Genomic DNA, 12863 nt, shown 5'->3' with positions numbered 1-12863 from the left:
CTGTATCTGTTTCGTAATTTTATCTTAATAGACAAGGTTGCCCTTTAATGCCTGTCATATGCCTTCGTCTAAGGCATGCTTAACAACAACCTCCGTACGTGTTAATCGTGCATATAAAAAAACTCTTTTAGTTCACAGCCGTGAACGCATGACCTCAGGTTTGAAGGATGCACGCTTAATCCAGAATCTAACATTTCTCTTCACAAAATACCTACTCACAGTACTATTAATTATTATAAAGCATCTGTGTGTATTGTTCATGTATTGCCCTATTTATTGTGATACATTTTTATTTACCAAAATTGTAAGACTAAATATGTATTACACAGTAGTAATAGAGGCATACATATGGAAACTGCGTCCACAATTCTAACCTTAATTGTAGGTCCATGTTAATTTTTTATATCAACATTTTTTTTATGTGGTAAAAACTATATTAGTATTTCAATTCAGCGAACAAATGCTTTATGGTCACAGTTGATAAACGCCCACGTTTACCAACTATATATATATATATATGGTAAATACTTAGCTTTTAATTATTCAAATGCGTATAGAATAATTAGCAATAATTCAATGTTACTGGACTAAACCCGAGTACTATACATGAATACCTTGACATAAAATTCAATAACTATATTGAGGTATTTAACTTGTAACCATACGTATACAGTTTGGTAACGTTATGTATGAACGTTGTCATTACGAGCCATTTCCACGAAATAATTTCTGAATTCAGCTTAAATTTCCGCATTCGATTTCTTACAAATCTTAATTAATCCTATAGAAGTATATTTACTATTATTATTAACAATGTTTATCACAAATATTATGTGGCGCCAATTTTGTCGGCATCATGATATCTCGCCGTTTTATTGTAATAGATTTAATTAATTTATTCATATCGATATTTAAGGGCCAATTTTATTGAAAGTTTTTGGTTTGCGTTTATGAGGAATTAAACAAAAACATGAATTATGTGTTAAGAATAATTAATTATGAATTTAACAAGTTTTTGTATGTAATAATAATTGCAATATTTTTAATCCAGATTCACTAACAAATTTAAACGCCTTTAACCTGATCGCCCAGATGGGCGCTATCTGGTGGCTAGCTTTCGCAACCGTGTGTGGATTAAAATAAAATTGATCAATGACTGAAAATATGACGTGGGTACGACACGAGGTGCGCGGATCACGCCCTCTGCGTTGGGCGTCCCAACCATATTTTGTCAGCGCAGACGCCACCGCTGGGCGGAGGTAAATAGAGGAGGCATTGTTGGCTTTGTGATAAACGTGGCGTCCGGGGTTATATTTAATTTCGAGTCAATCGTGCTCATGTTGGAGCTACGGAACGTAACATCATCGTAAAATTCTTAGTCAATTGCCAAATCAGAAACAACATCTTAAATGCATTTTATTCATTCCGAAAAATAAACCAATGTTTTATTTATGGGAAATTAAACACGGGCAAATAGATTTCTTCGTCTTTTTTTATAGGTTTAAGAATAACTTTATTTCTCATAAGAATTAAAATTCACTTACTGAGAAACACATATTTAAAACTAAGATTAAAAATTAGAGCGCACAGATGTAGGTACATATATAAAATAAGAAAACAGAGAAGCACCAAAAATGTGGGTAGACATACAAAACTTGGTCAGTCAACCAAGCGAAACATGGATGTTGGAATTTGATTTTTTACTAGATGTGGCATTGATGGCATAGTCTGATATAACAAATATATGTTCCTTTATGCTAAAATAATGACCAAATCACCAAATTACCTTTTACCGATAAAGGCTAATAAAGGCTTAATAATAATGTAAGACAAAGAATGTTGCGAATCCACTACCCGACTATACTAATAACTATACACAAAAAACAGAATAATAAACATACATCACAATAATAATAATTGGTAATATACATGGTGTCTACATTGATTTAGAAATAGCTAAAGGTACATCTAATTAAACTACCTGAGTACATAAAAACCCGTATAAACAATTTTCTAATCTACATTTAATTTCCTAAATGACCCTGGCATCCCTAAGTATTCCTCGTTAAATTTTGATGAGCTTCTACGAGATTCATCTGCCACCAACTGGTCCATGTCTTTAATTATTTTCTTTGCTTCTTCAGTTTTTAGTGTTTCTTTCCATTGCTCTGGAAGCAATAAATATATCTAGGTAATTGCAGCTTTTATTTCAGAATTAAACATTATTATTTTGAAATTACTATTCCAATCATTATATGGTTCATAAAACATAATATTGGAGACATAATACAATAAAATAGATAATTAGTTTAAAAAATCAAACGTATATAATTGTATTTATAATTTTTGTTATTATTTTAATTCATTCATAATTATCATCCTTTTCAAAATATATTTTCATTATTCTAAGAAGTCTTTATAACCTACATTATAATTCTCTGAACAGATTTCAATATCGGCTATGAAAAATTACCTGCTAATTTTATTAATGATGGACCATCCCCGTCGAAGTCTTTTGGAAGAATTTCCTTAGGAATATGTTTGTGTAAGTCTGCGTAGGAGTTGTGGACATGGAGTCGACTGGCAACCTTTTCCTTCAAACCTTGTTTTATTAGAAATACGATTTTATCGACGAATGGTGGCGCGTTCAATAGGTGGATGCCTTTTATTTTAGTTCCAAAACCTTCCTGAAAATAAAGTCAATAATACCCATAGTTTTATTTTCACAAACAATTGAAAAAAATATATACAAATAATATTGGAGAAGATTGATTATATCTTGATGTTTAAAACTTGTGTTTATACTAATAGACCAGTGCCGATAATTTTTGAAACCAAAAAAAATTACAGTAGGATGAAACCCATTAGAAAGGCAGGGGAATATGATCAAAATGAAAGGAAAAATAAATTACGGTCGATCTGAGGTCGGGAAGGGGAGGGGGGGGGAGTTTTAAGGGTAAAAAACGGTTTATCTCGATTTCCGGCAAAACTACAAGTCCTATCGAAGAAAGTTAAATGGCAAAGTTGGAGGTAATAAAAAGATCTAAAACTTTTGTATTGACACATTTTTCACATAACCTCAAAATTGGTGTGAAAAATTCAAAAAACCAAGTTTTTGGTTTTTTATTTTTATCTTTTCCAAAAATTTATTTTTTTAAACGAAATTTGGTGAAAACTTACCTTATTATGTCCCAAATATACTGTAATTTATTTGATTAAAAATATTTATTTTTTCACCTTATTTTGAATTAATATCGAAAAAACACCCTAATTTTCAATCGAAAATTCTGACGTCAAAATTTCAGCTTTTTTCAAAAAGTTGGTGTGCTTTCAGTTCGTTGAAATCTCTACTTTCCTATGGTAAAAAAATATATATATATTACCATAGAAAATCTTCTCAGAAAATGCAAAACATCGTATGCAGTAACGCCCAGACCTGTCATACCCTTCCCTACTTCTCTATGAATCTTCTTTAAATTATAATCAGATGCCTATTTATTACTATTTTAAGATAACTTATATATACCTGAGTGACCTAAAAAAAAAAGTTTAGCCTTTAGATGGGCTAAAATTTTCGTATTTCATAGAGAAGTAGGGAAGGGTATGACAGGTCTGGGCGTTACTGCATACGATGTTTTGCATTTTCTGAGAAGATTTTCTATGGTAATATATATATATTTTTTTACCATAGGAAAGTAGAGATTTCAACGAACTGAAAGCACACCAACTTTTTGAAAAAAGCTGAAATTTTGACGTCAGAATTTTCGATTGAAAATTAGGGTGTTTTTTCGATATTAATTCAAAATAAGGTGAAAAAATAAATATTTTTAATCAAATAAATTACAGTATATTTGGGACATAATAAGGTAAGTTTTCACCAAATTTCGTTTAAAAAAATAAATTTTTGTAAAAGATAAAAATAAAAAACCAAAAACTTGGTTTTTTGAATTTTTCACACCAATTTTGAGGTTATGTGAAAAATGTGTCAATACAAAAGTTTTAGATCTTTTTATTACCTCCAACTTTGCCATTTAACTTTCTTCGATAGGACTTGTAGTTTTGCCGGAAATCGAGATAAACCGTTTTTTACCCTTAAAACTCCCCCCCCTACCCTTCCCGACCTCAGATCGACCGTAATTTATTTTTCCTTTCATTTTGATCATATTCCCCTGCCTTTCTAATGGGTTTCATCCTACTGTAATTTTTTTCACTTTTTATTTATTTTGAAGGCTATCTGCACTGGTCTATAAAAAAGTAAATAAAATTTACAATTACCGTTACTGTTTACTGTCGTTGGTTTATCTATACGTAGGTGTATGTTATATAAGTATAAATCCTATTTGTAAATAGGTACTGTACTGAATGAATTCCCATAATGGCAATATTTAAATAATTCAAATAAATAAATTTAACAAAACGTATGAATTACATCTAACTAACCAATCATTGGTTTGAATGGCGCCTAAATTGGAATATGCCAAAGAGTACAGACTGAAGACATTGCGCATTTATAAGAAAAAAATGGTAACTCTTTGAAGTTACTAACTGTGACTGACCATAATTTTTTATTTTGTAAGTTTGATTAGCGTTTTGAATCACTTTGACGTTCGTAATTTGAATATTACACACGTAGCATTATTGACTGTAGTTTTGTTTATTCAACAGGTTAACATTAAAGGTATATTATCAATACATAAGCAGAATTGATTAGTTACAAAAATCTAAGCCCTGCTTATATACATGAATAATTGTATTACGGAATACGAGAGAATACCTACCGTACACAACACCTCTGCTTTTTTTACCACCATTGGGTTGACTTTTGTAACAAGGCCGACATGTATGTTAGTCAGATCGATTATATATCGTTCAGACAAACAATAGTCGTAGTGCAGTCTGTATTCACCGATCTGAAAAAAAATTATTATATCACGTCTTTACGTTGAGGTTGCGTAATCATCCACATTTTTGAATCCAACATCTCTGGAATTCTTATAATTTTCAAACAGTATTATGCTTTTAGAAATCTTTGTTTTTAATTTATTTTATTATTATTTACTACTTAAGATGTTATGTGGAGCATGGTGTAATTGATGCAGCTCCTTAAAAACGTTGTGTAAAACAAAAAACTTGGCGATTAAAAGGAGTGGCGGAGAGTTTATTGCCAGTTCAGCTCTTCCGTTCTACGCCCTTGATTTGAGAACTGGCAGTAAATGTAAAATTAGAAGCATTTAATATGTATTTCTTTTTTGACGTTCATAAGTGTACATTGTGTTACTTATATGAATAAATAATTTTGACTGTGACTGAATTTGCTCAATATTCAAGAAGCGTAATAGAAAGTAATCAATAAAAAAAACATTTGTAAATCCTATTTGCAACAACAAAAGTCCTGATTTTGATTCCGAGAAAACATCGTCCCGTGTTAGAAGAAAACTCACTATAAAGAAAAATGATAAGTACACTTAAATATGTCTGCCCAGTCCGCAATTGTAGGTTACGTTTACAAAACCCCCTTAAGCCTCCACTAAGCCCTATTAAGCACGGAGTAAACATCTATCCATCACTAAACCTTACCAAGAAATAAATAGGTAAATAATATTTTTTGTCCATGGTTTCATAACGTTATTATAGAGTCTGTGAGAACGAGAACCGTCTTAGGATTAGAGGTCGCAGCAGTGTTAAATTATATTTTTTTTATTATGTGGACAACAATATTACCTGGTACTGCCGCGCATGGATACTATCAATGCGAGAGGGCTCGCGAGCGCGTTGCTAGATCATTATCATTTTGATACTAATTATGAAAGTATTAAATTTTTGTGAATAGATGAAGCGGGTAGCAAAAACTGTATTAATTCTTGATAGAATAGGTTCTCCATCCGCACTCTATCTATCCGTACATAGCATCAAAGTACATACATACATATATAGGTATAAGTTTTTTTTAGGGCTTCATTGCTGAGCGATAAAAGCGGTAAAAGGACTGCGAAGTAATAGGGTTCCATCCCGGTCAGATCCGAAGTTAAAAATAAATTTGTAATTCTGTTGATTGTCGCAGTGTCAAAGACATGTGTCAGTCGGAGATCAAAGTTTGTGCCTCATCAATTAATTTATCGGTTAAATGTCCCTTAAGTAAAAAGTCTAGAGCGACCAGTGAGAAGAGTCTATTACTAAGTGATCTAAAACTTTATTTTTTAAATAAGTTCTATATTACCATGAATGCATAACGAAAGTATGACAATAAGCTGAACGCGTCGAGTTTTTCGGAGAGAAACTGCGTCACCATCACTCTGGACTGATCTACTTTATGCAGCTTAGGGAGCGGCACATATAATCTGAAATGTATTTAAGTATGAGGAAATAAATAATTTATTTATTATCGAATTAGTTGGAAGTTTCATGGTATGGTAGAAGTAATGGAAGAATAACGTTAAAATAAGTAAAAATAATTAATCATTAATAGATATGTTTTACAAATAAGTGATGATTCGTGCAATTCTTAGCTTGTCATAGAAAACAAGTTGCACCGCGAAACTAACAAATGAAACTGTTATTATAATCTGTTCATTAATTTCGCAAATTTATATTAAGACTTTTACAAACACATCTAAACATTTGTGTATTTAAAAAAATATGGACGGATTAATTTTTTAGTCGTATTTGCCACGACTTAAAGGGCTATGATTCAGAAATGAGACTTTACGATGACAAGACTCCCTTCTCAACCCATAGATTTTTCATCGAATACACTTGCAAGAGTACCTACCCTTAAAAGGTATTTTTTGGCCAACCTGGGCTGTAATTGCTTTATAATTTATAAGGTATAAAAAAAAATTCTCTCTGTTTGTTGTAATGTTTTCGTTTGGTTTTTTATATTGATTGAATATTTTTTTAACTCTTTAGTTTAAAGAAATTTGTACTCTGGTGTAGTAGTCAAGTTTAAGAAATAATAAAACAATAAATTAAAAGGCGTATCTCACGACGCGCTTAGGTTATAAAATTAGGCTGTCTCTCGTCCACATTGACCCTTATTTATATAAATATATAGTACATACCCATAATCCCATAATAATTCAAACTCTTCAACACTCTTATTCAGAGCCAGTTCCGGCATCATTCCCCTAGATGTTAATAACTTGTCTATTTTGGTCTTAGCCGCTTCCACAGATCCTCTGGATAAAATCAATATCCGTTCTAGGAGATTGCGATCTGAAATTTTAATTGTGTTATGCATTTTTTGATGAAATAAGTATGTTATCCAGATGACGGACATGACGTAGCAACATATTTATAGTACCAACCGTAAATTAATATTAGTCTAGTTGCACACCACCATTGCTAAAAGAATTCAGAATATCGAATTAAAATAATAATATTATTTACAGTAATTTTATAACCTTTGCTGGTAACTGATATATATATACTAAGCTATGAACAGCTAAGTTACTAAGTTCCTACAACTTGAGTATAAGTATTTTTACAGGAAACTAGCTTGGCCAAGCGTTGCTGTGGCTAAGATTTTTGTTATATTACATAGTAGTAAACTATTCAAGGGAAACGGCAGTAGATCACCAGTCCATCATGCGATTTTGGTGGTTATGCCATTCAATTGTAGCTTATGTGAAACGTTGGTACTTTCAACACAGCGCCATCTGTTAGAATTGTGACTATCAATTAATAAACAAATATTTTGCAATAAAAAATGATTGCGGGTAAAATTGTGATGTAAGCTATCCTATCTTTTAAGTTAGATTAAACTGCACACGGTGTGCAAATTTGATTGATATCGGTTCGGTAGTTTAGGAGTCCATAGCGGACAAACAACGTGACACGTAATTTATATATATTAAGATAACAATTAGATTTGTCCCCTAAAGGGGTATTTAAGGATATGGTACACTCTAAGTACGTCCCTAGAAAAGAAAACCTAAAGTCCTATCGGTGCAAAAACAGTACGAAAACTGGCAGTGCTACAAGAAAAATGCCTTGAAACGTTCTGTAGTGAAAAAATAAAATAATAAAGTTCGGCTATCAAATATTAATCGTAAATTCATCCAAATTTGTTTAACTGACGTTACAGCTGATTTATAACATAAGAGTTTTGATCAATTTCGATAGTATTTATTCAAATAGAGCAAATATTACTAAAAATAACAATAATCCACTAGTGATAGATAAACAGCGCATAATCGAAATCACTACAATATCATTTTTGTTTTAAAATCATAACATAATTTTCAAAACCGATCTGAAAATTTCATAGCTATATGTATAAAAGATTAGAGATATTTTATTTTATATGGCTCTATGCATATAATAAGAGAATTGGAACGCATTAGCATTAAACATTTGTAGGCTCTTGCTTAGACTTGAATTTGTAATGTTTAGTAGTTTCTAAATTTCATTAATAACAAATGTTACAGAAACATAAAATTGTTTTTTAATACTTGTAATCAACGAAAAATAACACAACAATAGTAACATTTTTGTGTTGTGTTTGTTGTTAATGAATTTACAAACAACAATTTATTAATTACTATACGTTTTTCGTATTATTTGTGCTACGCGTACTGCACTAAAGGTCATTCACCTGACATAATACGTATTATAACAAATTGTTACATTCTTATTACACAATAAAAATAGTGACAAAATACATCTAAGTACCTTGAGGTGGGAATGTAAAACGAAAGACGTAACGCCTTAATTTATTGTTTATTACTCGGTCTGTTTGCTATATTTTAACTGCTAACAAGAAGAGTCATAGCGTCAGAAACAAAAGACGAAACTATGGCGCGAAATCTACAAGGACTGAGGCGCTTTTGACACAAAGCGTTTTGTCTTTTATTTCATATTCCCACTAAGTTTACTATTGAGGAATTCTTACCCATAACTTTCAATGCATTTACCAAATGATCTTGCTTATTGCACCACTCATAAATCGTATCTAAACTTTGTTTTATCCTTGTGACGTCATTTATTTCGTAAAATTCCCTCGCCTTTGTGACGTCATCACTTGTGACTTCTATTAGTGGATGGTTTGGTAAGGTCTCCATGCTGTACGAAACATAAATATTAATTTGTGTAAAGCTGGTATATACAAAACGATTGTCGGTTTCGTGTGAACGAAAACTAATTAATCACAATTTGGATATTGTTTGTACATGTACACATTGTAAAATTGACATGTCAAATTTAATTAGCACGTTTCCCGCGCTTTTGTGTAGAAAGCAAAATACCAGAGATAAAACAAACCCTTCTATATTGTAAATTAAGTCAAACCGTGATTGCTCTTTATAAATCCGTAGAAGGATTTTAATTTAGCTTAAGTAACACATATAATCTTACATGCAAAGATTCAATTATGGATATTATATTATTAAAAATGGTAGTATTTTTAAAACTATTACGATATTATGCAATATTCACACATAGCTATTCCTAATGCGCATCTCCTACGAATGCCCAGAATAAACTAAAAATAACAGAGGATATTCTTAACTATATTATGTCAAAAGATTTGCATACGTATTATTATACATTTTTCATTTTAATATATTTCGCATTTAAAGTCTATTTAATTAAAGTCTTTTCTGATTTTAATTTTATTCATTAGGGGCCTGGTAAAGGGAATTTTTACTGGGCCAATTAATTTAATAATTCCGACAGTCATTCGACAAAAAACGTAAACATTTGATTTTATTACAGTACCTAAATAAAATGTATGTAAAAATAAAGTGTCTTATTTACATGAAGTTTCCATGCTATTTAATGTAATGGATGATGAATTAATGGAATAGCATTTCTTATGCAATAAAATATGGAAAAGAACTGTCAAAAATCAATTGAAATTACGTCACGCTACCAGCCCTGTGATTCTGTAACTCACTTTTCAAAGTCTCACTCACTTTGAAAAGGTGGGAGCTTGTAGTTTATTGTTTATCAGAATGCCAAATCATAAAATGACTGCTTCACGACTGATTTGAGAGCGACCGCCGATGCGAAAACCGCTGTGTGAGTTCGAAAAGTGAGTTACAGAATCGCAGGGCAGCACTCTTTATATTTTACAAACATGAAACATTCTTGTACTGTTTAAAAAGTTGCTTTTAGTTTCCAAACAATATCTCAATAACTCATCTAAAACAACCTATTATGTATATAAAGTGTGTATTTCGACCTTGACATCATCTTCTTGTGTTTACACTATATTAAGTTTCCTCTTAGGACCATTATGAAAAGTAAATATCACCTTGAATGTTACAATCATCTGTTATATTACAAATAAGTAGATAAAGATAAAATGTTTTGTGAATATTTTATCTTAAATATAGTAGTGTAGGCAATAAAATTATAGAGTTTTAATACATTAGATCAGTATCGCGCAACCTTCTGTGTCTGATTGATTGATATTATTTAAATTAAATAAATATCAGGCAGCCTATTGTGCTTACAAACCGAAACAACTATTGTTTCCCTGGAAAACCAGGATTTCCTGCAATGTGAGTTAAGCCACAGAGGCTTCACTACAGTGGTTCCATATTGGGCCTGGGAAACAAAATTTAAATATGAAAAAAGATTAACAGAATCCCAATATGATGTATGTATACCATTTTTATTTATAAGGTTTCCCTTATTCTTCTTAAATATTGCGTTTAACGATATACGTTCAAGTAGTCAAAGTTAGCGTGGGCTTATGTCAATATTTATCTGTGGCTGTATTAATGACACCATAGATAATTTTAGAATTCACATTTTCTTTTTGGCGAATTCCTAACTAAAATAATTAAAAAGTCAACCACAAGCCATTCTGTTAAAAATTATACGAATTACTTCCGAACGATTTAATTTTTTTTAGAAAATACATATTAAGACGAAGCAACATAAATTATGCCGTACGCCATATACTACGTAATTTATCATATCAGCGTCATCTCGAAGTAACTTTTAAAACCCACATGACGAAGACTGAAACGAATTTTCTGGTGTCAATTACTTGGTCGATTAAAAATTATTATGACATATATTTCAAGATTATATTTAATTAAAAACAATTATGAGTCATATTGTAAAATACTTATTATAACTATTAAATTTTTTAGTCGATGTGATTTTTCAGCGTATGTGATTTTATTTTTGATATTTACTTAAGTTGGTTTGGCTTTAACCAAACAAAAATAATTATACATTTTTGTTTATTCAATTATTACCATTTTTTCTTTGATCGCCTTGCGAATAACTGATTGCTTATAAGAATATATATAGTACGAAAGTTTATAAATGATAAAAAATGTATTTATTTACAAGGCACGCTAAAATACAAACACTCATTCAAAAATTACATTAAAAAGTGTATGTTCATCGATAACAAGTATGCTCTACACATACATATTACAAATCAGAAAAAAACGATTACACCATAAAAACATATTTCCAAGAATAACGGTTGCTTTCGCTTGAAGATATGGAGACTATTGGAAAAGGATCAGCCTCACATGTCCTCAAAGCGTCATTCATAACAGATAGAGATCTATTTAGAAGAGATTTGGTTATACCAAACAAAAAAAGAGAACTAACGTAGGTTAGTTCTCACGCCCTGGACGTAAAAAGATCACAGCAAGTATTTAATAATTGTTTAAGGTACATGATAAAATAAAGGAAACGAGATTGTTTAGAACTAAGCTAATAAGAATTAGATTAACTATTATAAGTAGAAAAAAACATGTTATAATTGCTCGTACAACATAAAAAGGAATTCTAAGAATTTTTCATTTGTTTATTGTGTGGTAATAGTGAAGGAGCAGTTGCATTGAAGGTTTTTGTAAAATATGTCAATGGCATGTCATTTGGTATACTGATAAATTCTAAATACGTTCACTTTAGATTGGCGCGATTCGAACGATTTGATAGTACGTAAACCTTATAACATATAACCGTATAAGTGTATAATATAAAACGGTTTGAATTTTATGTTTATAGTATAGCACTTTTGAATTAGGTGTTAATCTCTGGCACCCTACTGAAAGGGATTATGGTAATAATGCATTTGTTGTATTTATTGATAATTTACCGCTGCAGTTGTACTATTGTTTTGTCAGAAATAGAACAAATGTTACCAAGGTGGATGAATGGATTTTGTATCGTGTCGACGAGACTTACTTAATTTTTAATACGTGAATTCTTATAACGGTTATTATATTGCAGAAATATAAGAGTTTAAAAAATCTCGCTATTCTTTGATATTTTTTTCATGGTCGCTTGACCAATTAATTAATCGATATCTCTATCACAGAACAAGGCACTTAATTAAATTCTATAGTCTATATACAGTAGACCTTATTGATATTAAATAAATATTTTTTTATTTATCATCGCAAAAAAACGTTAAAAATTACCTTTATACATACTCACTTTACATAAAGATTTTATTCTCTCACAATCCACATTAATGCCTCACTTATTTTTTATTTATTTCTAATAAGAACTTTTCAAAAAACCAACCTCCTTACGCGATACGTGTTTTATTCTTGGCTGGTAATAAAAAAATAATATGGCTTACTTGTTCTATAACAAGGTAACCAACTGACTGGTAATAACAGAACATCGTCTAAGGTTTATGTTAACAATATGAGTCACTGTACATACTGTGCATACAAATAACGCGTCAACATAGGACGTGACATAAAAAAACAATATTTAAAATTTTTAAGTGAGGTCATTTCTAATCAAAAACCTATAACAACTAACAAATATCTAAATAATACTTAAAATAACCTAATATTTCAAGGTCAAAGTGTATACAAAAAACAAATTAGTTGTATATTTTTATTAGAAAATTCAATATGTTTTAAAGAATTCATACA

General features: G+C 30.6%; 1 protein-coding gene across 3 annotated transcripts; it reads right to left on the bottom strand.

Annotated features, from left to right (window-relative positions):
• Positions 1 to 2004: 2004 nt before the first annotated feature.
• On the bottom strand, positions 2005 to 12601 carry LOC125063050. Of its 3 annotated transcripts, none has more exons than XM_047669267.1 (7): positions 12502 to 12601; positions 8891 to 9060; positions 7059 to 7212; positions 6218 to 6338; positions 4779 to 4910; positions 2474 to 2687; positions 2005 to 2168 (listed from the first exon to the last, which is right to left on the bottom strand). In XM_047669267.1, exons 2-7 carry the CDS (start codon positions 9057 to 9059, stop codon positions 2014 to 2016), a joined length of 945 nt encoding a protein of 314 aa, XP_047525223.1. In that variant the 5' UTR covers position 9060; positions 12502 to 12601; the 3' UTR covers positions 2005 to 2013. The 3 variants fall into 3 exon arrangements, with proteins under 3 accessions (XP_047525223.1, XP_047525222.1, XP_047525224.1); XM_047669266.1 differs by having other exon boundaries at positions 12412 to 12587; XM_047669268.1 differs by having other exon boundaries at positions 12396 to 12562.
• Between the last annotated feature and the right edge of the window lie 262 nt (positions 12602 to 12863).

This window comes from Pieris napi, chromosome 2 (assembly GCF_905475465.1).
Source record: "Pieris napi chromosome 2, ilPieNapi1.2, whole genome shotgun sequence".
NCBI classification, from domain to species: domain Eukaryota; kingdom Metazoa; phylum Arthropoda; class Insecta; order Lepidoptera; family Pieridae; genus Pieris; species Pieris napi.
This window is presented reverse-complemented; position numbering and strand designations above follow the sequence as displayed.

Coding starts and splice junctions, on each gene's coding strand:
- LOC125063050 (XM_047669267.1), bottom strand. CDS start 9,059: ATGGAGACCTTACCAAACCATCCACTAATAGAAGTCACAAGTGATGAC. Junction 4,911..6,217: donor ACTTTCGTTATGCATTCATG/GTAATATAGAAC, acceptor ATTTTTTTTCAG/ATCGGTGAATACAGACTGCA. Junction 2,688..4,778: donor AAGCAGAGGTGTTGTGTACG/GTAGGTATTCTC, acceptor CTTTATTTTCAG/GAAGGTTTTGGAACTAAAAT.